The following is a 25,438-nucleotide window of genomic DNA, read 5'->3' as shown; positions in this document are numbered from 1 at the left end:
TTTTTATTGATTTTTATTGCATTTTTTATATCTTTTTGAAAGCGGGTTCATTAGTTTTTATCAGCTCTCTTTTTAAATAAAAATGTTCAAAATATACTACAAAATAATTAACAAAAAAGTAAAACAAAGTCCATTTTCACCATAATTATAGTAAGTTTCAGACACATAAAATGGAGCTTTAGTTAGATATTGTTCTTGGTTTTGTTAACAAAGATTGTTAGAGTGGTGCTCACTCTAACTTATTTTTGCAAGAACCACACGGCAGGCAGTATGCCCTTTTTAAGCACTTGCAAGTGGAGAGTCATTCGTCGCTGTGCGTACAGCGATGATCGAATGGGGTCTGACTTTGGATTCTTGCAAGAGAGTATTTATTGAGAAAAAGCAGGGTGGGGGTGACATCGGACATGTTTGGTGGTCACCTCAGTAACTGGTTAATCAGTGCGGAGGGTCCCAGCTCATTGTTTTACAAGGTCATGGAAACAAACTAGTGGAGTATTTTAGATGACTAGCTAAGCAAGAATGTTTCCACACGATTTGGAAAGTTTCAACAACTGAATGGTTAAAATTTTCAGAGTCAAGGAAAGGTTTAAACAAAGTTAATAATTCTAGTCTACATTCCAACATAATCATACGATCAAAATAATCTGTAAACCCTAACAAAGATATTTCCAAATTGTTTTAGTTATTTTAATTTTCATCATTAACTATAATAATCTTGCGTACAACTAAGCCAAAGAACAGTTAATCTATCCCTATCCTCAGTGAATAGAACAAAATCTGTGTATACTCGATGCCCATTAAAATGCATTATATAAATTTTTTTCAGAATCCCATTTTTTTTTGACAAAATGCAGATGAACTTCCAATAATGGGGCTTTTTACCGTGAAAGTTAGACTGGGGAGATGCCACTTCCTTTTGTACTATTTCTGTACTATTTCTGGCAGTTTTGCAAACTGAATATGAATGCTGACAAAAGGGTCGGGGCCCGGTAGACGATGCCGACGTGTTCACGCACCTGACATTTGGTGGAGCGGCTGGTTGTCTTTGAACCATGAGAGGCGCGGCAGAGGTCTTCCCTCCACGTCGCACTCCATGTGCAGTGATTCCGTCACGTTCACCGTCTGGTTGGTGAGACTCCGCTTGTAATGAGGCCCCTCCAGGCCTGACGAAGAAAGCAGATGGATGAAAAAAAAATTGCGTGATAGCATCTGTGTGAAAGTCAAAGTCAAGTCTGAATGTGCATAATAGATACAGTGAACCACCACACATAAATCAGTTTGTGGGTGAGTGATATGCTAGCTATAATGCTATTGTGACGCTTCATGAGAAGGTAATTCATGTTGAATAATTAATTACTTAATGAAGTCATTCATGTAACATGGATTAGGAGTTGCGTACATGCCTGGCATTGATGGTTTATGAGCCGCTCTTTTAAGCACTTTTCTGCTATTTTGTGGCATCAATACCCATTATTATTAGAAAATATTTATTTGCACAGGCTATACTCAATTTCCACACATGACAGCAGAGAGGTGAAGAAACTCCCATTACATGACATGTATCAGGCGCTTGAGTGAGGTTATAGTAGGCCAAATAGGCACGCATTGTTTTATTCAGCCCCGCGGCACCTCGGCTCGATTTTCAGCGCCGTCTACGCTTCATACTTTCTTCATTATGCGAGCGGGGACTTGCGTGGGCTGCTCGATGCATCACTGAGTGGTTTCATGGCGCATTTCGAATTAGCCGCCTGTTTCTATGTGGATGGACGTATAAATGGCACATGGATGGTCGAGTCTGCTGGCGCCATCTCTTTTGCCCCTCACCTTTGACAGACATATATCTGAACAGACAATGCCTCTCGCCGCTCCGTCTTCTCTGAGCCACACACACATAGTGACCCTCATCCTGCAGCTGTATGGTGGGTAGGGTGAAATCCAGGACCCAGCTGTTGGAGGCCTCCTGAAAGACGAGCTGTCCATCAAGGGCGACGGCATAGAGATGCACGCTTCTGCAATCCAGCTCCTGAGGCTTGCCCTGCAGGGCATTGGGGTCCAAGCGGTACCACTGCAGCCGATCATAGGTGTAATTGTCGGCACTGCAGCACAGAGACACCTTGTCTTGCTCCAGGGGATTCTCTGATGGATGCACTTCCACGCTGAATCCCTCGGGGATGGCTGTGGTGCACAACAACAAGAAAAAACTTTTTAATGTGGGCATTCCATGGTGTTGCTATGCAAATAAATGGGACCAAAGTGGAACAGCGGACCAGTGTGTTGGCTGTTACAATTGTCCAAAAAATAGTATCGTATTGATCTCAATAATAATAACTACACTACACTGAGTTTTCTTTCTTTTGATATTTTGGTTGACTATCGTAGACAGAAGACAAAATTTGTTCCCTTGTGGGAGGCAACGCAGACGACTCTCAGCCAATCGAAACGTCTACCAGCTCATTGCCCTTAAATTCAGCGCCGAGAGACTACATGGAACGATTCGTAGTCCATGCAGAATATCAGCATGTGATTTTCACTGTTGAAAAAACTGCAAGAGCTTCACTTGCGAATGATGGAAATATATGTAGTATATAACGGGCTTTTCCAATTACATGAAAGATGCTTTTTTTTTTTTTTGGCAGCAGTGGCCTACTCAATAATACATGAGTGTTCTTTGGCTGGAAAGGATTTTTCTGTTGAATTTTTTAAACAGTGCCTTCCAAAGCTGTAAGTACAGTACAATCCAATGTTAAAAAATACTGACAATTCAAACATTTATGAACAACACCAAAGCAGACAGCATCTATCAGTTGCACCGGAGGGGAAAGATGAGCTTAACGTTGCCTACTCACCGGTTACATAGAAGTAAATGAGTCGTTCATCTTTGCCGACTTTATTCTCTGCAGAGCACTTGTATAGGAGAGACACGCTGGCGTTGCGAATCTGCAGTCGGCTGACTGTCTGCGGGTGAAAAGAAGAACAAGTTGGCTGTCAAGTGCTTCTCTGAGTAGACACAAAGTTGATTGTGTTTTGACAGCTTAACACAGAGCAAACGTCACTCAGCGATGACTGAACATAGCATGAGACTGCGTGCGTGCAGTACGCTACCATGTCAGTGTCTTTTTTTGTTTCCCTGCTGTGATTTCCTCTTCAGGGCAGAGAGAGATGAATACGTGCATGAGTGTGTTTGGATGGAACTCTTGCAGGAAGCCTGCAGAGGAAGCCTGTTCTAAATATTTCTACTGTGCAAATGGGTTTTGATTGACAAATTTTGTTATGGGGCTCAGGAAATTCAGGATGCTTCCACAAAAACATCCCGCATCACGGATCACACTACTTATGTAAATCATCGTCGTCTATCTTGGACTGTAAAAAGTGTGACAAGTCAGAATTAGAGAGCCTTGTTTTCTTCACCTTCTGTCGTCCATCCTCCAGTTTAACAGATGTTTCAATCAGTTCCAATTCGTTCACAGCCCCTTCCAGGCAAATGTCCTGCCAGTCCTGACAGTCTGGGATCGTATCACCACGGCCTTTCCTGTCTGGTCGCACCCTGGAGAGAAACACATTGATGACATCTCCCCTCATTGACATTCACAGCATAGAGTGGACTGTGGGGGTGACTGAGAACTACATCAAACCAGACATCCTGATGTGATATGCGATTTTTTTTTTCCTCCCCTTTCACATGCTGGTTTGCTTCATATCTGACTATCGCCATTACTTTTAACTGTGTCCTCATGGAAAATTGTCACTGTCAATTATACAAATTTAATGTAGCATATTATAAGCCTGTGAAGTCTTCTTTGGTGATATTTGTTTCTCAGTACATTAAATATGTTTGAAAATAAGTCCTGAAAATGTGCAATGGAAGAGCAATTTAGCGGTGAATCGTTGAGATATATACTGTAGTTAAACTTTCTTTCATCTTCTCAGTTGTCCTGACTTTCGGAGCACGATTAAAAACTAGCCCAATGACGTATGTTGGCTGAGACGTACACTGAGTTTCATCATTTCATCGATGGCGAGCCACCATCAATGTGTGGCAACGTGAAATTTAAACTGTTTTACAAGGTGTGCATTGAGTGCACAGGGATATATCAAACCTAAGGAGATATTCCGGTATTTTACCGTAAGATTTTACAAAAATGTGAAGAGTGGACTCACTTTTATGAGATACACATACATGCACAGACCAGTAGTACATAAATATACATAGCTGGAATTTCATAAATTTGATCATTGATAATATTTATTATTATTCTAATGATGATGATTATTATAATACTATTTCAGTCGTTTGATTCAAAAAGTGAAACTCATTCTTACATCACAGGTTCATTAAACCAGTTCAACATGTTCCCACCTGATTTTGATCTAAGAACTGATTTCAATAGTTTCTCCTGTACTATTCTAATTCCTTCTTGGTATCTTTCTTCATTAACTAATCATTAGGAGCTTTATGCTGCTGATTCCGATATCGATCATTCACGAGTGAGATTGACCGATAGATTCGTATACCGATCACATGGATTAGCTGCACATTGTTCTATTTTAGAGCTACTCACAAATGGTTATTTTAATCATTGCTAAATCTGTCTGTTATTTTTTAGATTCATTCATAAAGTCGGGTAGTTGGACTACACCAACTCATTATTTTTAACATTTTTATTATTATTTAACACTATTTTCAACAATCAGCTTGCAAAAGATAGAAGATTATACCTGATTCCATGGCATGTTTATGAATCACTGAGTTATTGTGCCGGGACTCTGTGGTGGTATGTAAGCACTGCTCGCCACTAGCGGAGTTTGTGATCATCAAGTGCCGTCCTTTATACCTGCCGAGGGAATTTACTGCGATTCTGCTAGTCGCGGTGTACATCCCGCCTTCCAACATCGAAGGCGACAGGATCGCGGCGCTTGGTGAACTGTACCAGGCTGTCAGTGAACAACAGACAGCGCACCCTGACGGTTTCACAATCTTCGCTGGAGACTTTAATCATGCCAACCTGAAGTCTGTTTTCCCGAGGCTTCACCACCATGTTACTTTTCTGACACGTGGAGACAGCTTCCTGGACCTGGTCTACTCTGCGCATAAAGGAGCTTTCAAAGCCACCCCCCTCCCCCATCTTGGGCTTTCTGACCATCTCACCGTTTTGCTTTTGCCCGCATACAGACAATTAGTAAGGGCATCCAGGTCGGTTCGGAAGCGGGTTCGGCTGTGGCCTGAGGGTGCCTCCGATGCCCTTCGTGACTGCTTTGGTACTACTGACTGGAACATGTTGAGGCGGGCGGCCACCTACAACGATCGGACGGACATAGAGGAGTATGCTGACTCTGTTTCCTCTTACGTCGCAAAGTGCATCCATGATGTGACTCGCTCAAAATCCATCGTCACTCGTGCGAACTGGAAGCCTTGGCTAACAGGGGCTGTCCTCAGACTGCTGAGGGCCAGGGACAAAGCTTTCAGAGCGGGGGATGAAGCTGGCTTGAGGACAGCGAGGGCCGACCTGTCCCGAGGCATCAAAGAAGCGAAGAAGGCGTTCTCGTGCAAGGTCTCCACCCACTTCAAGGACAGCAAGGACGCACGTAGCCTTTGGCGGGGCATTCAGACCATCACGGACTACAAGCCCGCGCCGAGGAGCTGTGAGGGCGACGTCCGTCTGCTGAACGATCTAAACCGCTTCTTTGCTCGCTTCGACGCCCAGAACAGCACTTGCCCGCTGAAGACCACTCCCCCCCCACACGAGCAGCCTCTGTGCCTCTCTGCCGACGGAGTGAGGAGGGCGCTTGCCGCTATTGACACCCGTAAGGCGGCGGGCCCTGACAACATCCCGGGTCGTGCGCTGAAGGACTGCGCTGACGAGCTGTCGGGTGTCTTCACGGCCATCTTTAACATTTCACTGCAGCAGGCCATCGTCCCTTCGTGTTTCAAGGCTGCCACCATCGTTCCTGTGCCGAAGAAACCTGCACCGTCCTGCTTCAATGACTACCGCCCCGTGGCCCTGACGCCCATCATCATGAAGTGCTTTGAGCGGCTTGTCATGGAGCACATCAAATCCGTTCTCTCCCCCCACCATTGACCCTTTCCAGTTTGCGTACCGTGCTAAACGGTCCTCTGAGGATGCCATCTGCTCTGCCCTCCACTCTGCCCTCACCCACCTGGAGAGAAAGGACTCATATATGAGGTTGCTGTTTGTGGACTTCCGCTCTGCCTTCAACACCATTGTGCCGCAGCGACTCATCTGCAAACTCGACGAGCTGGGCCTCAGTACCTCCCTCTGCAACTGGCTACTGGACTTCCTCTGTTAGAGGCCTCAGGTGGTGCGTGTTGGCGACAAAATCTCCGCCAGCATCACGCTAAGCACGGGGGCCCCCCAGGGCTGCGTGCTCAGTCCACTGCTCTTTACCCTGCTGACGCATGACTGCACTGCGACCTACAGCGACAACCGCATAGTGAAGTTTGCTGAGGACATGACTCTGGTGGATCTCATCACGGGGGGCGACGAGACTCGGTACAGGTCGGAGGTTGACCTTCTGACCACGTAGTGCAGGGACAACAACCTCCTGCTGAACGTCAACAAGACCAAGGAAATCGTTGTTGACTTCCAGAAGTGTCAAGCGAAACACCAGCCGCTGATCATCGACGGTGCTGTGGAGAGGGTGAGCAGCACCAAGTTCCTGGGGGAGCACATCAGTGAGGACCTCTCCTGGTCGGCAAACACCACGTCACTGGCAAAGAAAGCTCAGCGCCGCCTGTACTTCCTGCGGAAACTCAGGCATGCTTGTGCTCCTCAGGCAGTCCTGTCTACATTCTACCGTGGCACTATTGAGAGCGTCCTCTCCAGTTGCATCGCTGTCTGGGGTGGTAGCTGCACTGACCAGAACTTGAAGGCCCTGCAGCGCATAGTGAATACGGCTGATAAGATTATTGGTGCTCCGCTCCCCTCCCTGAAGGACATTTACACCTCCCATCTCACCCGCAAGGCAAGCGCGATTGTGAGTGATGTGAGTCACCCGGCTCACTCTTTGTTTGACCTTCTGACCTCTGGGAAGAGGTACAGAAGCCTGCGCTGCCACACCACCAGACTCGCCAACAGCTTCATTCTCCAGGCTGTTAGGACCCTGAACTCGCTACCCCCTTCTGCGTAGCGTGCTGCACTTTTGCGCCATTTTCTGGAATGTCTGCTGTACGCTCACTTTCTCCTTTTTGCTCCTCTTATTTATTTGTTGTGTTATTTATTCATTATTTATTCAGCACGCTGTTGTTTACTTGATTGTCTATTGTGTGTCATGTCTTGTTACCGTGGGATAGCGGGGAACGAAATTTTGGTTTCTTTGTGTGTCTTTGGCATGTGAAGAAATTGACAATAAAGCTGACTTTGACTTTGACTTTTTTACTAATTGTTTCTAAACCAACTAACCTGTGCTTGAATTGAATTGAACCTACACACTGTATCACTTCCATTCGACGAGAAGTGAAATTGAAGTGAAAAGAGAGGGTCAACAAAAAACACACCTCAGGGTCTATGAAATTCTAAAAAAAATATGGCAAGCGCAACACCTGGGGTTAAAGGAATATGAAAAAGTCTAACAATATACTATGCGTGGTGGTGCCAAGAAACTATTCGATCATGTCAAGAGATTGAATGCAGATGGAAAATGGGAGAAAAAGCCCAAGGCGGGGAAATATATGTCTGCTAATAAATGTGAGGATGTGTGAAAAGTTGGGTTGAGCGTGATTTATAGCGGCCAAATGTAAGCGCGCACATTCTCGAGAGGTTGCCACTCTAGCGCATTAGTATACCATGGTGGTGCTGAAAGAAAAAGCGCCAAGGATGGTGGATAATGTAATAGAGCAGAGAAGGATCCAAGAGACTGACTCCAGCTTTTGTCTTTATCTCCACCTCCTCCTCCTCCTCCTCCTCCTCCTCCTCAAGTTGTGCAACTACCTTCATCCTCTCCTCTTTGCTCACCCTCACACATATTCACTGCTTCACATTTTTTTCTTTTGTGTGTGTGTGTGTGTGTGTGTGTGTGTGTGTGTGTGTGTGTGTGTGTGTGTGTCTGTGTGTGTATGTGTGTAAAAGCTGCCCAAGTGAGGGTAATGTTTTCTCTTACGTTCTGCCACGAGTATTGTTGAGGACACACGGGCCCCACTTCCTCCACTGCCAGCTGATGGTGGGAGTTGGGAGGCCATAGGCGGTGCACGTTAGCATCTGGCCACTTCCGCTGGGGTAAGGACTGGATGGTTCTGCCACTTCTTTCTCATTTATCTGAGGGGCAACTGCAGTGCAGAGGAATGGGTCAGCCACAGACACACTTACAGTAGTCGGATCTTTGTGTGTCACAGCAACAGACCTACTTTACTTGATTACCTAGTTTTCTTACAATTTACCTTCATTCATTGCGTAACATTCCATTTATTTGCCTTGGTTCTTGTTTTCACAGTCAAATCATTTCCTACTCGTAGGAACTACGTTGAGCGTAGAGTCGCTCTGTATCAATTTGGGTGGTAGCAGCGAGTGTATAAATGTGACTATGCATTTATTTGCTTGCAGTTTGTGATTTAAGTGATTGAAAGTGCGCCGCAACTATATTTATCCTTGAGCACCTGTGAGGACATTACAATATGTCCTAACTAGTGGTGGTAAGTTTTATTGAATTAGCTAATCATGTTTCCGTAATGATTTGGTCCTGCGGTGGCATACTGTGAGCCAGATGTGCTTTTTGACTGCAGTGCACCATCAGACATTTGTATCAGTCTCAATAATACTGTAGACCTGAATTTTATCTTATGGTACCATTAACTATGAATCTGAAATAGAGCAAGCTTTTACATAGTGATACCGCACAATTAAAAGTCATAAATGTCAAGGTGCTTTGTATGCAAAATCCAGCAAAGCAATTTATTGGCCATACTGAGTGCATGTCACCAGCAACACCCAAACAACGACAATTGCTTTCATCATAAAATGATGAGCGCTGAGCGGTAAACTTCACAGGCCACTCACTGCACGTCATGGATTTGTTTTCTTACGGCTCTGAAACTCAGCTTGAAAGACAGAAAATTGCCAGGCCAACTTTGCCCTTTATTTCCGTTTCCCTCTCTTTTTTACAAAACAGCATTATGGGGAGAAGAAAATTATCATTATTTTTGTCTTGGCTTGCATTACACCAGCCATTACAATAATTGTCTTGGAAATAGCTTGGATCCATTTTTCTGTGATCCTGGCAAAAAAATATCCTCCTTCTGTGGGGTTTTGATTATGCGCAGCGGATTTTCTTGGATGCTGAAATGTACCGACAACCATCCATTCAGTCATTTTCTACACTGCTTATCCAGGATTACTGGAATGATGGAGTCTATCCCAGCTGGAAAGCAAGTCGCGTGAAACCTCTAACGTTGAATGCGCTTGAAGTCAATTGGTTCTGAATTCGACCAGTCGCACAATTGCTTGAAACGTTTGCAGATTTGTCATTCATTATTAGAAACATGACTGTGATTCTGAAAATACTATTAAAAGTTAAAAACAACTGAACTTACCCAGAAAAATATTTAGATAATATTTTCACCAGTTCAACAGAGAGCTGTACTTTGGTATATTTGGAAGAAGAAAATCACAACTTTAGGAAAATATTGCTATTACTTTTTTGTCCCCTTTCTGATATCTTGCCTCTCTCAGCAGGATCAGGAATATTTTCATGGCCTCTACAGCCATCCAAAACTAAACTGGAAAGAACTCTACCCAACAATTGGGACTATGCCCTTTCTGTTTCTCTAGTCACTCGTCATTTAGTCAAATACTATTTTGGATTCAAATCCATTTTCTCCACAAAAGTAAATACCGTATTTTTTGGACTATAAGTTGCGTTTTTTTTTTCCATAGTTTGGGTGGTGGGGCTACTTATAATAAGGAGCGACATAGTATGTGTTTTTTTCCAAAAATTTTCAAAAAAAAAAAAAAAAGTGAAACTGCGATAAACGAACCACGATGTAGCAAGGGATTACTGTAATTTGAATTTCAAGTGACATCAGCAGCGCGACGCAGCGCGACGCAGCGCGACGCAGCGCGACGCAGCGCGACGCAGCGCGACGCAGCGCGACGCAGCGCGACGCAGCGCGACGCAGCGCGACGCAGCGCGACGCAGCGCGACGCAGCGCGACGCAGCGCGACGCAGCGCGACGCAGCGTGGCGCGGCGGTTGTTTACAAAAAGGACAAAGATTGATCACGGGATGACGAAGATGACGAAGGGCCCCACGTACTACCGGCATCATTAGCGGCTTTGTTTCTAAGTGACACGGAGGATGAAGAGTTTTAAGGATTTAAGGATTTGGAGTGACACAGAAGGTTTGAAAAACTATTATGGCTTTTAAGCACACCCGATCCTACTCTACGGAGCTCTCTTTCACCTCCGGGGATAGAAGTCGAGGGCCGGCGCTCGGCCGGGTGGCTGTCCTGGGACGGTGGATGGGGCTCGGTCATACCTTTTACGCACGCCCGGTCCTATTCTATGGATCTCTCTTCCACCTCCGTGGCTGGAAGTCCACGCCGCCACACGCCTGGAAGTTTGTTTTGTTAAATAAAGAGCCGTTTACCAAACCCACGTCTTTCCTTGTACTTTGTTAACGCTACAATATAGTTATATACTAGATCTGTGGAATAACGACGAGGCTGACGTCAGGGCGCTCGCACGGCGTTGTTGACAAAGGACGAGGAATTCGATCAATGGATTTAATGATTTAGAGTTCACAGATGGTTTGATAATATTATTGCTTATATAATAGTTATTTGATATCTAATTTATATATTGTTATATGGGCCTGTGGAATACTTTAAAGTGCAAGCGCCGTCAGCGGCGCGCACCCATTGTTGATAAAGGACGATCGATGGATTTAATGAATTGGAGTGACACAGATGGTTTTGTGAACGTGTTATTTATGTAATAGTTTTTTTTAATAACTCTGAATGTTACATCAGGCCCGTTCTCAGCTCTTTGTTTGTGTTTATGTCACGTTAGCATACCTACCGTTTAGCCTGTTGTTGCTCGTTCATGTCTGTTCTTGGTGTTGGATTTTGTCGAATAAATTTCCCCCCAAAATGCGACTTATGCTCCAGAGCAATTTATATATGTTTTTTTTCACGTTATTGTGCATTTTATGGCTAATGCGACCTATATTCCGGAGCGACTTTTAGTCAGAAAATTACGGTAACTTACATCACCTTTGCTTTGACACATAAGCACATGGGCATATCTTTATCTGGGGAGCACTTACGTACCATTGACAACAAGAGTAATGTTGCGTCTCCTCTCCAGAGCTGCTGCAATGTTCTTCAGCACCGCCGTGTAGAGGCCAGCATCCCCGGGAGCGACATCCTTGATCTCCAAGGCGTGGTTCGGGTGAATTCTCAAACGCTTCATCTTGAACTCGGGTCGCTCGTTAATCAGCTTTCCGTCTCTGTACCTTTGATACACAACACAACAGAGCACAGCTGCTCCAGTGCCTCCCATTGAGGTGCACTCCTCCTAATTAAGTGGGTAAATCTCAAGATGGAGAGGCCTAATTATGCTTTTAGTATGTGTCTGTTAGACTTAATGAACACAACGGGGGGCCTCAACTTACCATTGTGTTTCGGGAGTGGGGAATGCTGACACGTTCACATGCAATTTGAATGACTTCTGGCCAGATGTTACCTCCACCACAGGTCCACTTCTGTAGTCCAGGTTTATAAATGGCTTTTCTGGGATTAAAGACAATATATTCTACTTGGCATATATGTAGAGAAGTGTGCAGTGAAGTTAGCCCTTTGTTGGCCATTACCTTGTAAAATCCAACCAGAGAGCAACACATATTTAAATAATGACACCAGCAGTTGAAAGCTTCTCGGTTGAACTTACTTTTAGTAAGACTCATTTTCTTCCACAGCTATTTTTATGTTAACATTGAAAAGTTAAGTAGCCATCCTTTCATTTTGTATATGCTCATTTGGGTTGCAGGTGAGTCAGAGTCAAGCAACCTGCTTGTGGGTATTCTCTAGTACTAACCAAGTGCACAAACTCAAGAAGCCTTGACGACTGCGAAGCGAAACATTTTAATCGTGATAAATGTCATGGTCCCATTTCAGAGCAAATAAAGTTTTTTTTAATGATCCATTCTGTAGCAGGCATTCAACGTGATGGTAACACTGTTTCTCTTCTACAATGTCAATTTCAGCATTGGTTAGCGCAAATGGCCTGGACTGCACTTGGGAGATGCTGCTTTGATTCCTGCTTCAGGTATGTCTCCAGTCCAACTTCTTTTTCGTCTTATCTATTCATTTAAATTTAATAAATGAGTGCATTCTTGCATTTATATTTAAAATTCATTGAATTAAATTCTCACACAATTACACTTGCCGTCAAATTTCAGCATTCATACGTAATTTCTGAAGAAATTGCGCATTTTCTAGTTTGAATTGTTTTTTATTTTCAAAGCACTTTCATTTTTATTTTAGTTTGTTTGTGAAAATGTGTTTCGCTTTTTTATTTTAGCGATAGTTATTTTGTTAGTTTTTGTTAACAACTTGGACGAACATATCACCCGCTTCCGGGATTTCCACTTCAATTAATCAACAATTACTTTCTCACAATTGGCTATGCAAAGTGTTTAAACATTTTAGTGTGTGGTGATTAAAGCATTTATATTTTCTGGGTGATTCATAAAATAACTAAAATTCCAAAATCAAGAAACTGAGTTTGTGCATACCGTGAACTATGACCTGCATTGTTTTGCTCTGTGCGAAGTCCACGCTAGTGACGTTGCAGGTGTATGGGCCAGAATCCGTAGCAGAGGTGCTTTGGATGGTCAGAATGTTGACTGCTTCTGTGGCGTGAGACAGTGTGTCCCGATGGTATTTAGTGTCTACCGAGTTGTTGGTCTGGTCAGAGCAAACAAGAGGGCAAGCTTTGTTCAATGTCCTGGAGCTTTGGCAATCTATCGGGTTCCTGGCACCTTCTGCTAACCTGCATGCCTGGGTAGGACCACTGGATGGTCACCGCAGTGTTGAACTCCACCTGTACTGTGCAGTTGAGGGTAAGGGCCTCCCCCGCTATCATCTCCACGGGTTCCTCGGGAAACAGCTTGACATCGTAAACACGACTTCCTGTCCGGGAAAGAGGCAGAGAGGGAGGTCACAGTGAGACAGTCAGCAGTTTTTCCTTCCTCACACGACCAAAGGAAATGGCTCTCTTTGGACCAGAGGAACCATCTTACTATACACAAGCTCACAGTGTTTTCATTGATGTGTCAGAATATTGACATTACCAGGATGTAGTCAAGTCTCAATGGAAGATAAAATACATAAAATAAGGTATCGTTGGAGGCTGTCCACTGTGGTTCTCGGAAATGCCTTTTGGTGTACAGTATACGTGTAGTGCTGCTCTGTGTGTGCTTGCTTCAATGACCGATAAACATTCCAGCTCAAGACCCGCTCTACGCTCCCTCTCCTCACTCCTGACTGTTTCTTTTGGCTGGCAGGGTCGGGCTACGACTTTCGGTTCACGCTCGGAGGTGAATATTTTCACACGGGACTTGCATAGGGCTAGCGTTTCTTGCAGTTACCACATAGTGAGAGTAAAAAACATAACAATTTCCTTAATTTGGTCAAAACCAGGGATTTTTAGGGCCGCTGTAACACGAAACTGAATTAAGATTATGCAGCAGAGTGCCGTACAGTAATTACTAAAACTGCGAGATAGCGCTGATGTAAAAAGGGGGAATTAACTCATGCGGACAATGTCGATGCTCAGTCACACTCAGTGGTGGAAAACATTGTGTAATAATTTACATTAATTTCAAAATAAAAACATGCCTGTAAAGCGGTCAATAATACATCTTGTTGAAATTAAACATACAAACATCCACAAGAGGAAACATCCACGAACAGTATTGTATTATTACACATTCTCACCACAAAATAAACCTTACCAGACCAAGTTAATGTAAGCTTGAGTTGATTTCAATTTATCAACTTTAATGACTACAACACAAAACCAAGATATCCAGTAGCCATTTAGAATAAATGTGATTTATTATTATTTATGGGTTGCTGAAATGTTCCCCTCCCCTCCACTGCTGTTTCTCTATAGTTAAAATATACGCTATTGCCAAAACTGCTTCACTGTATCAATTAATGAATGCTAATTATCAACTGTATTAACTAAGTTAATGAATTTTAAATGTATTCCATCCATTGTATTTCTGAGGGCTCTCATGAAGAAAAGATTATGTACAAATATTCTTACAGCGCTGATGAATGTTATTCACCCGCTTTTCTAAGCAATCAAAAGCTCCCATCGTGTTGAAAATTATCTTGCACGGCTTGGGAACTTGTTGCGCTGTTGGCGGTTACATTGACATGCAGAAGGAGATGAATCTCTGACTGGACAGTCGATGTTGCTGTATTAACATTGTATTCACCCTGACCAGGGACTAAGACTGCAAATGAGCTAAAGTTTGTGGCAAGGTTAACCTTAGCTTTAAGTGGGGTGAATGTGTCATTCTGGCAAAAGCCCCTTGTGCGCAAAGCATAATTATGCCTTTATTTCATTTGTTCTTCGCCTTTCGCTCTGTGCGCATAATGGTCCACGTAGTAACATAAAGTGGGAAATCGCTTTTGGGGAAATGACATGATGACATAAAATAAAAGAAGCAATAAGTACTAATTGGTATGCACAAGGATGGCATTTTAATTATTCAACAACGGCGCTCATATTTGGTGGACAGCAGTCGAATTAGAAGTTTTGCTACAACAAAATTGGATTGGTCTGGAACTTATTTATTTCATTAGTTCAATTCACTTTGAATTAAATGGGAATTGGCCTTCTGAAAAGTATCTTCTCATAGCTAAATATATTTACCGTAATTTTCGGACTATAAGTCGCGTTTTTTTTCCATAGTTTGGGTAGGGGGGTGACTTATACTGAGGAGCGACTCATATGTGAATTTTTTCACAAATTTCAAAATTCAAAAAAAAGAAAAAAAAAGAAAAAACAAAGTTAAACTGCGATAAACGAACCACGATGTAGCAAGGGATTACTGTAATTTGAATTTCAAGTGACGTCAGTGGTGTGGCGGTTGTTTACATAAAGGACAAAGATTCGATCACGGGATGACGAAGGGCCCCACCTACTACCGGCATCATTAGCGGCTTTGTAAGTGACGAAGGAGGACGAAGAGTTTGAAGGATTTAATGATTTTGAGTGACACAGAAGGTTTGAAAAACTATTATGGCTTTTACGCACACCCAGTCCTACTCTACGGAGCTCTCTTTCACCTCCGTGGATTGAAGTCAGGGGCCGGCGCTCGGCCGGGTGGCTGTCCAGGGACGGTGGATGGGGCTCGGGCATGGCTTTTACGCACGCCCGGTCCTTTTCTATGGAGCTCTCTTCCACCTCCGTGGCTGGAGGTGCCACCTCCGGGGATGGAAGTCCACGCCGCCACACACTTGGAAGTCCACGCCGGTGCTTGGGGCCGTGTGGTGGTGAACTATTTATGTTATAGTTATTTGATATATTTTATTTCGTATAGCAACTTGTATATGTTTTTAGCGTTACAGTTTAGTACTTGTTGGCTCGTTGAACTCTTGTTTTGTTAAATAAAGAGACGTTTACCAAACCCACATCTTTTCTTGTACTTTGTTAATGCTATAATATAGTTATATACTAGATCTGTGGAATAACGACGAGGCTGACGTCAGGGTGCACGCACGGCGTTGTTGACAAAGGACGAGGAATTTGATCGATGGATTTAATGATTTGGAGTGACACAGATGGTTTGATAATATTGTTGTTTATATGATAGTTATTTGATATATACTTTATATATTGTTATATGGGTTTGTGGAATATTTAGAATATTTAGACGTCAGCGGCACGGCACATACGCGGCATCGTTTCCATAAAGGACGATCGATGGATTTAATGAATTGGAGTGACACAGATGGTTTTATAAACATGTTATTTATGTCATGGTTATTTGAATAACTCTGAATGTTACGTCAGGCCTGTTCTCAGCTCTTCGTTTGTGTTTATGTCACGTTAGCATACCTATCATTTAGCCTGTTGTTGCTCATTCATGTCTGCTCTTGGTGTTGGATTTTGTCGAGGAAATTTCCCCCAAAATGCGACTTGTACTCCGGAGTGACTTATACGTGTTTTTTTTTCACGTTATTGTGCATTTTATGGCTAATGCGACCTATATTCCGGAGCGACTTTTATTCCGAAAATTACGGTACACATTACCTGCGTTGAACTACCTGTCTATTTGATATATTTGCAGATGCTTTGAAATTCTTTCTGGGGGGAGCACACTTTTAATTTGAAAAGAAAGAAATTATGCTGGAATCCTGCTGTGAACAGCTAAATTAAAAACAGTGTGCTTCAACAACATAACAAGCGTCCTTGCCAAGAGACCACATCATCATTTCCAGATTAGCATAACATTGATAAAGCTCTTGAAAACATTTGAAGGACAATTAAATCTGCAAACAAGAACTAATAAGTACTTAGTGACATTTTTTTTTTGTCGCATAGGCTATTGTGCCTCTTCACTTGTGACTCACAAAGGAGAGACAAGTTTAATGTAATATTTTATTTCCCTCGAAATCTTTTGTGTGGGATGCATGTAGCCCAGTCAGATTTTGTCAAGGTTACAACCTTATTTCATGTCAGTGGAACTTTGTGCAGTTTCATTCTTGTGCTGTTTAGAAGAATATTCACAGGAAACATCATTTTTAGTCTGAGTTTTTAGGTGAACCTGTTTGACACCAAACTGTCAATCTGTCTATGTGCTTCTCTGCTGCTGTTTTGGTTAGCGAAAGGGCTTCCAATGGGCTCTGCAGTGGACTTTAAAGTCCCTATATGAACCGGGGTGATCATATTTTTTTTTTCCTGATGGGAAAACGGAGTCATCTATTTGAAAGAGTCGTTTATGTTAAGTGGACAATTGACTTGGTGACTCATCGTGGCGCCGCATCCATGCGAAGAAAACTATTTGTGGAAATAAGGGAGTTTATATCCAGACAATTGCTCACATTAATTAAAAGCAATTGAGCTGAATGACCTTTCTTTGCTTTGTCACCAACAGTTAATCCCTGGTGGATTTTTTAGATTCTGGTAATGCAAGTACCGTAATTTCCGGACTATAAATCGCGGTTTTTTTCATAGTTTGGGTGGGGGGGCGACTTATACTCAGGAGCGACTTATATACCGTATTTGCCGGTGTATTGGTCGACCTTTTTCGATCCAAAATCGACCGAAAAAAATCGACCTCGACTTATACACCGAGTCATAAAATTTAACTTCATATTCATCGCTTCAAATGTGATGGTAACCAAGGCCGTTTCTCATGCATCTCATTGTGCGTTGCACTTAGAAAATTTGAACCGGGCGGCGTGCGCGAGCTCGCCGACCGCTGGAAGTCGAATGAGGCTCCGCGATCTCCTCCGCGGTGCTTATAAACAGCCGATCCGCTCGGCGGGAGCTATTTTCGGCCACTTGGTGCGTGCGCACGGCCTCCCGGATGTGCCAGGCGGCGTGCGCGAGCTCGCCGGCCGCTGGAAGTCGAATGAGGCTCCGCGATCTCTTCCGCGGTGCTTAAAAACAGCCGATCCGCTCGGCGGGAGCTATTTTCGGCCACTTGGCGCGTGCGCACGGCCTCCCGGTGGTGCCAGGCGGCGTGCGCAAGTGCGCTGGCCGCTGGAAGTCGAATGAGGCTCCGCGATCTCCTCCGCAGTGCTTATAAAGTGCCGATCCGCTCGGCTTGAAGCTATTTCCGGCCTCCAGGTGGTGCCGGGCGGCGTGCGCGAGCTCGCCGCCCGCTGGAAGTCGAATGAGGCTCCGCGATCTCCTCCGCGGTGCTTATAAACAGCCGATCCGCTCGGCTGGAGCTATTTCCGGCCACTGCGCATGCGCACGGCCTCCCGGAATTTGAACACATTTCGTCAATAAATTTCGCATATTTCTGATTGAATTTTGAAGTTTAATATAATGCAACAATTGAGCTCGACTTATACAAAGGATATATCATAAAATCGTAAATTTCCGTCGAATTTTAGGGGGTCGACTTATACACCGAGTCGACTTATACACCGGCAAATACGGTATGTTTTTTTTTCACAAATTTTTACTTGAGCATTAAGACATCACTTACAAGTATAGTTGACCACTTCCCATGTTATTTTTAGTATAGTTGATCACTTCACATGATTTTATATCTTTATCTTGAACATATTCAAAACATAAAAAATAGAGAAAACATCAAATAAAGCAATTAACACTTTAAAGCACCATATCCAAGTCCACTGTCTGCTGTATGTACACTTGCTCCATTTTTGCTCCTATTATATTTATTATTATTATTTATTATTATTTGTTTATTTATCATTTATTCAACACTCTTATTTATTCATTGTTTGTGCCTTCTTGGTTTTTGTTTGTGTTGCTTGTATGCATATGTGTACTACCTCACCAAGGGATAGTGGAAACATAATTTCAATCTCTTTGCGTGTCTTGGTATATAAAAAAAAAAATCAACGATAAAGCAGACTTTGACTTTGATAAAACAACCAAAAAAAATTATATTTTCAGACGAAACTGGATGAGGGCGCTCTAAATTTCACCGTTGGCCGTGACTCATCAACAGGGTGGGCTTAAGAAAAATGGCACCAAAAAGAAACTCATATTTTGCAGGTTACAAACTTCAAGTTGTAAAATATGCAGCTGAAAACAGTAATCGAGCAGCAGAAAGAAAGTTTGGAGAACCGTGATGTACCAATGGATTACTATTTCAAGTGACGTCAGTAGCGCGGCGCGGCGGTTGTTTACATACAAACGTGCCCACACAAGGACTACCGCCATCATTAGCGGTGATCATTTCTTAGTGACACGGAGGACAAAGAGTTTGAAGGAATTAAGGATTTGGAGTGACATAGAAGGTTTGAAAAACTATTATGGCTTTTACGCACGCCCGGTCCTACTCTACTGAGTCGAGGGCCGGCGCTCGGCCGAGTGGTTGTCCGCGAACGGTGCGCGGGGCTCGGACATGGCCATTACGCACGCCCGGTCTGTCTGGAAGTCCACGCCGCCACACGCTTGGAAGTTTGTTTTGTTTAATAAAGAGCCGTTTACCAAACCCACGTCTATCCTTGTACTTTGTTAACGCTACAATATAGTTATATAGTAGATCTGTGGAATAAAGACGAGGCTGACGTCAGGGCGCACGCGCGGCGATGTTGACAAAGGACGAGGAATTTGATCGATGGATTTAATGGAATTAAAGTGCACGGATGGTTTGATAATATTATTGGCTCGTATTATAGTTATTTGAAATATAGTTTATCTATCGTTATATGAGCTTGTGGAATATTTTGAAGTGCAAGCGCCCTCAGCCGTGCGCACCCATTGTTGACAAAGAACGATCGATGGATTTAATGAATTGAAGTGACACCGATGGTTTTATAAACATGTTATTCATATAATAGTTGTCCTTAATCACTCTATATGTTACGTCAGGCCCGTTCTCAGCTCTTTGTTTGTGTTTGTCACGTTAGCATACCTATCGTTTAGCCTGTTGTTGCTATTTAATGAATTGGAGTGACACCGATGGTTTTATAAACATGTTATTCATGTAATAGTTGTCCTTTATCACTCTATATGTTACGTCAGGCCCGTTCTCAGCTCTTTGTTTGAGTTTGTCACGTTAGCATACCTATCGTTTAGCCTGTTGTTGTTATTTAATGAATTGGAGTGACACCGATGGTTTTATAAACATGTTATTCATGTAATAGTTGTCCTTAATCACTCTATATGTTACGTCAGGCCTGTTCTCAGCTCTTTGTTTGAGTTTGTCACGTTAGCATACCTATCGTTTAGCCTGTTGTTGCTATTTAAGGAATTGGAGTGACACTGATGGTTTTATAAACATGTTATTCATGTAATAGTTGTCCTTAATCACTCTATATGTTACGTCAGGCCCGTTCTCAGCTCTTTGTTTGTGTTTGTCACGTTACCATACCTATCGTTTAGCCTGTTGTTGCTATCGTTTAGCCTGTTGTTGCTCGTTCATGACTTTTTTTGGTGTGGGATTTTGTCGAATAAATTGCCCCCAAAATGCGACTTATACTCCGGAGCGACTTATATATGTTTTTTTTCACTTTTTGGGGCATTTTATGGCTGGTGCGACTTATACTCCGGAGCGACTTATAGTCCGGAAAATACGGTACTTCTCTCTGATGAGAATGACATTGCCTAATGCCCATCCTACAATCAATGCTATTAGCCAGGTAGTCACCTCAATCCATGTTATCTTAAATTGGCACAGCCAGTCATTATTTCACAGGACCTCCTTCCGTGTCGGCTCCCCTCATTGATATTCCATCGCCTCTCCCAGCTTGCACACAGCTGCTTCCTGCTTATTTACCTGTAGTATGAATCAAGTAGTTCGCCGTGTACTCTTTGCCTTCGACGACAGCCACGCACGACAAGATGATGAGTATCGACACGGTGTCGATGACGTGCCTGGGAATGACCCACCCAAGTTTGTTGTCCCAAGTCAGCTTGTTCATGTCCAGTGGGATGGGAGACTGAAATCACAGAACCATAACAAGCTATTAAATGCTCAATTGACTTTGATTAGAGTACAAAAACAGCGTCCTTCAACTAACCGCATTGAGTGTGACATTGAGGTCGGGCACTGTGACCAGACACGGCACGACAATGTCTGTGGAGTAAAGTGTGACATAAAGGTTCTCCAGGTTGTTGTTGTTGCTGGCCTCGTCCCTCCTGAGGAAAGGCTGTTCGGGGTCTGGATGCAGATGGAAAACAGCAGGTCATTAATGAGACGCATTCATAGCTGCTGGGATAATGGCAGCCATTACAGTGAGCCAAATACGTCGCAGGCTCTTAATGACCCCAAAGGGCACACCATACGGGAGCTTTATTGATATTACCATCGTATGCGTAAGCATACTGTGCCCCACTCCTACATATTTTGATTCAATGTCCAACACCTTGATTCATTTCCTTTTGTGACTCGCAGCTAATGTGGCGCTAATGTTGTGCCACCCATTTTCATCGCAGCTGTTATCGCTGCAACTGCTCATATTGCCGCAGCGAGAGCACACGGCAGCACGCTTATCTCTTAAGGCTCTCCCGCCAGCGCCGCGAGCCGTTCTATGCCGGCCACCGATGATGTATTACCGCTGACAACTATTCACTTTTTTTCCTTTCACCTTTTCTTCCAAAGCCATTTCTGTTATAGCCGTACTCAAATCTGAAGAGTCGGCGAAGGCTCCACTGAAGGCATAGACGGACCAATAAGGTACAACTTTCTAACTTTTTATATTTCATATGAATGGACCTTGCTGTCGGTTTCTTTGAGCTACTTTTCCAGCTTTTCAGTAAAAGCAGCAAGGCAAGCGTACGATCGAGCTGTCCCCTAACATCAGTGTAATTAAAACTAATGTACGTTAAGACGTTACATCAGATGATCAGAAAAATGCCAGATGTCAACGTCCATTTGCTGTGCCACACACTGATGATTGCTCAAATTAACATGACGCTAAAATGGTGGGATACTTTCAGTGAAGAGTCACAAGAATTAATTGCAGTCCAAATTATACACATCTTGAAATAATTTGATATTGTGTGGTTACGTAAGGTTACACGTCTCCTCAATGATTCTGTCAGAATCCTCCCAAGGGAAGTTAAATTTCCCGAAAGCGGAAGCATGATATGGTGTTATTCATAGAATACTAAATAACCTCTCCAGTTAATGCAAAAATTGAATGGAGCTGCTCACGCTTACCTTTATCAACAACTTTGAATCTCTCATTTCCAAACGGCTAATCGAGCACCTCTCTGGGGTCGATTTGACTGATGAAAAGTCAACAACGGCGCTTTGAAGCCGCTTCGCGATTGAAATGATTTTCCAATGGGTGGGTTTGAGAGATGTGTTTTGGGATCCGAAACTCCCAACAAATAGAGAAAATAAACACCAAGCCCAAATAGTTAGGCCAAACACTTGGTGACCATCACTGGCAGGAGAGAAATGAGAGAACAAATTTAAGTGAAACAGATAAAGCGCTGACTCACTGCAGCAGCAGTACAAACAAAATTATTGTTCAAATGCGGGGAAGAGGATCTTTTCCCCAATGTCATCCTGTTTTCAAAATATGTTTGATGTATGCTGCATGTAATCCTTTTCCCCCTCTATTCTCTTTTTGTTGTTTTAGATGAGCATTCTCCAATTTTATGTTTTAGCATGTGTCTTATGGATGCCTTTCCATTCTATCCCTGCTAGATCGGGCTACCCACCACCCCTTTCTATATGTACACTGTAAAAATGCGATGAATCATTTTTGCTAAGCCTCAATTAACATTGCGTGTACAATGCTAATTTCATTAGGTGACTGGGGGCATCAACAGTTGCCTTTTCCAATATATTGTGTCCAAAATCGTGCTTTTAATACAGCAGTGTTTTCATGATCATTTGTCCGTTTAAGCACTTACCCTTGCTTGACTGGTTGCCACTCAGTCACAGGGTGATTGCAAATGGGAACTGAAGGCAATGCAGAACTCAAGTGGTTTTCATAACACCTTAACTCCTCTCTCAACTCATCAGAACAGCACTAATATCGCAGAGGATGGATACATAGTTGGATATAAAATGGGGCATAAACGGTAAATGTGTCCAAATCAAAGCTAGAATTGCCCAATCGACGGCTCGTATCTCAAAAAACTCTTGTAAACCAATTCACTAGAAGGGCTAATTTAGAATTGAGTATTCTGTTGATTATTCCAATGATTCATCAAACAATTGGATACAATTTCGCATTACAATACCATTAAAGTGCATTACAATACCATTTTTGTTTAGAATACAGTTTTTCTACCAACTCATTTAGTATTGTTTAGTGATTAATAAAAACCCTAAACAGCATTTAAGCAATATCACAGGAGAGTGGTTGATGTTGCACTCACCAACCTTTTTGAAATAGTTCCAGTAGTGGTTTGCTCACTGTTTTCCAAAGTCAAAGCAGACCTTTGCAAATGTCTAATTTTGATTAAACACCAAAAGATTGGTCCACTTGGAAACACTCCTACTAAAAATAGCATCAATTGTGAGTGGAGGCGTGGCAAGCTAATGAAGTGGAAAACGGGAATAATTGGTTGGTGGTCAACTATTTTTTGCATTTGTAGGACGATGACTCACCCCTGACAAAGACATAAGTGCTAACAGCCGTGATGCCGTCAATGATGGCCTTCACATCCTTATAGTGGCAGCGGTAGTAGCCGGTGTCCCGTGCCTGCGTGCCATTAAGGATCAACTTCTTGCAATATGGACTCCCAGGTTGGCCTGGACACTCGCTGACCAGGACTGCCCTGTCCCCCAAGAGTCGCCTGGCAAGAGGCGCCTGGCCCTGACGCCCGCTGAGCTTCTGCTCCACCAGAGACCGGTCAGGCCAGGTCCAAGTTAGAGTGCGCTGTCCCCTGAGGAGAAATAATGTTGATTTCAACAACACCGAAGTGTTACTTGTGAAATGTCCAGGCTTTAGACCTACAAAAGTGGAAATTCCGTGTGTGTGTGTGTGTGTGTGTGTGTGTGTGTGTGTGTGTGTGTGTGTGTGCGTGCGTGCGTGCGTGCGTGCGTGCGTGCGTGCGTGCGTGCGTGCGTGCGTGTGCCTGTCAGGTGAAGCCTGTAATTTCCTCTGTGCATCGATCCACACATCCTTGTTTGTTTTATGGCTTAAATTGAGTTACAAGAGAACATTTAAACCTGCAGGCACTCTGAGTACTCTCGCCACCTACGCATGTCCGCATCTGCAGACAGTTCCAAATGATGATGAGTGGAAATAAATCTGGAAATGGAGAAAAAAGTTCTCTTTGGGCTATTTTCCAGTCATTGTGAGCGGTTACTTTTGGGATCATTTTTCTTTGTAAAAATGTGATTGACAAAAAAATACTTTCCCAGAAGATACTGACACTTTGCACAAGAAAGACCATAAAAAGCCTTGTTGGGAAAAGTTCAAAAGTGAAAAATGATTCATAAGAGGGCAATTTTCAAGACAATGAAAGAAAACTTGTGAATAATTGACAACTTGGCAGGAGAATGCATATATCATATCAAATGATGATAATACTGTCCTGCTTTCAGAATCAATTGACATATTGGATAATTATTATGTGGAAAAGCATTCAGTGTTGACAATATATTTGATTGTTTTTCAGGTTTTACTTTGAATTCATGCAATTTTCTTCTTCTTATACGTGGCTATTCCTGTGGATGTGCTATGTCCTTATCTGCACATTTCGTGCGTATAATCATTGTCACAGAGAGATTTATTACGTAAGCACTTCCAATTACAATTTTTTCAAGGCTAGATTCTAGATATGTGGGACGGGAAAAAAATTGGGAACGCCGTTTGCCACAAATATTTGATTATATCCCTGCTGGGCATTGTTGTGGAGTCAAGGCCTGATTGAACCGTCCTAGAACAAAAACAATATATGAACGAAATATATGAATATCGTTGCTGCCTAAGCACAGCACACACTTACCTGCATGTGATAGTGAGTGTTTCGTGGACCGGAATCACAAGTTCGTTTCTGGAGTTCTCCAGAACAGGCGGCGTCATAGAGAAGCCCATCACTAGACCTGAAGAGGCAACAAGCAACCTGTGTTGGGTTCATGTGTCACAGGGGATCAAACGTTTTAATGGCGCTGCTGCAATGCTGTCAAATGTCAGACACACTTTAGTAACCTGTGAGCTGACTTACGGCAGCTTGGACGCCAAGTTGTTGATTACATTTACAAGGACATGTAGGTGTAATGGCTTCTCGTCTTTTGTGCTGAGAAACAACTAGACAGACAAAATGTGGGTCATTCAAGAGATCACGCAACTCTTCCGACTTATTCTCTTTGAAAAGATTTGGTTTCTTTGTGGTTAAAATAAGTCGGTAAAAAGTTGAACTTTGGGACTGAAGGGTCATTGGATCGAGATCAGACTCGAGACAAACTGATTAATAGATGCCATTTAATTCCCTGAGAAGTCCACAGGTCAGGTTTCCCTTTGCAATGATAAATGATACCACAGATGTGGATCAAACAGAAGACACCCAATTAAAAGTCTTGCAGAACTTTTCATCATTTAGCAAGGTAACAAAGCCAGTGGGTGAAATTAAACAACCTTTTGTTTGGATTTTCATGTGTGCTCATGAAAGAAATATTGCGGTTATACGCCAGAAGCTATCATAATTCTCTTGTGAGTAACATTACTCAAAAAAATGAATACAATATAAATATGAATAATAATATTGAATAAATAAAAATACAAAGAAGACGATTGGCTAATCAAAATTACGTAAATATTCATACTGTCCCTCTCCAACAAACAAATGTGC

At 43.0% G+C, this 25,438-nt stretch overlaps 1 protein-coding gene and 1 long non-coding RNA gene across 4 annotated transcripts in view; one reads left to right on the top strand and one right to left on the bottom strand.

Moving 5' to 3' along the window:
- The window catches only part of flt4 (fms related receptor tyrosine kinase 4), a 69,653-nt gene that overhangs the window by 14,415 nt on the left and 29,800 nt on the right, over positions 1 to 25,438 (bottom strand). For all 3 annotated transcript variants that reach the window (XM_088388165.1, XM_088388154.1, XM_088388160.1), the window contains 13 exons: positions 24,596 to 24,692; positions 23,250 to 23,527; positions 20,701 to 20,840; positions 20,457 to 20,619; positions 13,001 to 13,140; positions 12,744 to 12,915; positions 11,622 to 11,739; positions 11,278 to 11,462; positions 8,116 to 8,281; positions 3,409 to 3,544; positions 2,847 to 2,955; positions 1,825 to 2,175; positions 1,017 to 1,163 (listed from right to left, as the gene is read on the bottom strand). In XM_088388165.1, coding sequence (XP_088244291.1) covers positions 1,017 to 1,163; positions 1,825 to 2,175; positions 2,847 to 2,955; positions 3,409 to 3,544; positions 8,116 to 8,281; positions 11,278 to 11,462; positions 11,622 to 11,739; positions 12,744 to 12,915; positions 13,001 to 13,140; positions 20,457 to 20,619; positions 20,701 to 20,840; positions 23,250 to 23,527; positions 24,596 to 24,684 — 2,194 coding nt within the window. In that variant the 5' untranslated portion in view covers positions 24,685 to 24,692. The remainder of the gene's footprint in view (positions 1 to 1,016; positions 1,164 to 1,824; positions 2,176 to 2,846; positions 2,956 to 3,408; positions 3,545 to 8,115; positions 8,282 to 11,277; positions 11,463 to 11,621; positions 11,740 to 12,743; positions 12,916 to 13,000; positions 13,141 to 20,456; positions 20,620 to 20,700; positions 20,841 to 23,249; positions 23,528 to 24,595; positions 24,693 to 25,438) is intronic.
- On the top strand, positions 11,274 to 23,882 carry LOC148404653 (uncharacterized). The gene is made up of 4 exons (XR_015861102.1): positions 11,274 to 11,398; positions 12,213 to 12,274; positions 21,282 to 21,356; positions 23,237 to 23,882. It is a non-coding gene; the product is annotated as an uncharacterized LOC148404653 (long non-coding RNA).

The sequence above is a fragment of the Syngnathus floridae genome, chromosome 1 (assembly GCF_059516105.1).
Source record: "Syngnathus floridae isolate MCC-2025c chromosome 1, RoL_Sflo_1.0, whole genome shotgun sequence".
Classification (NCBI taxonomy): Eukaryota; Metazoa; Chordata; class Actinopteri; order Syngnathiformes; family Syngnathidae; genus Syngnathus; species Syngnathus floridae.
This window is presented reverse-complemented; position numbering and strand designations above follow the sequence as displayed.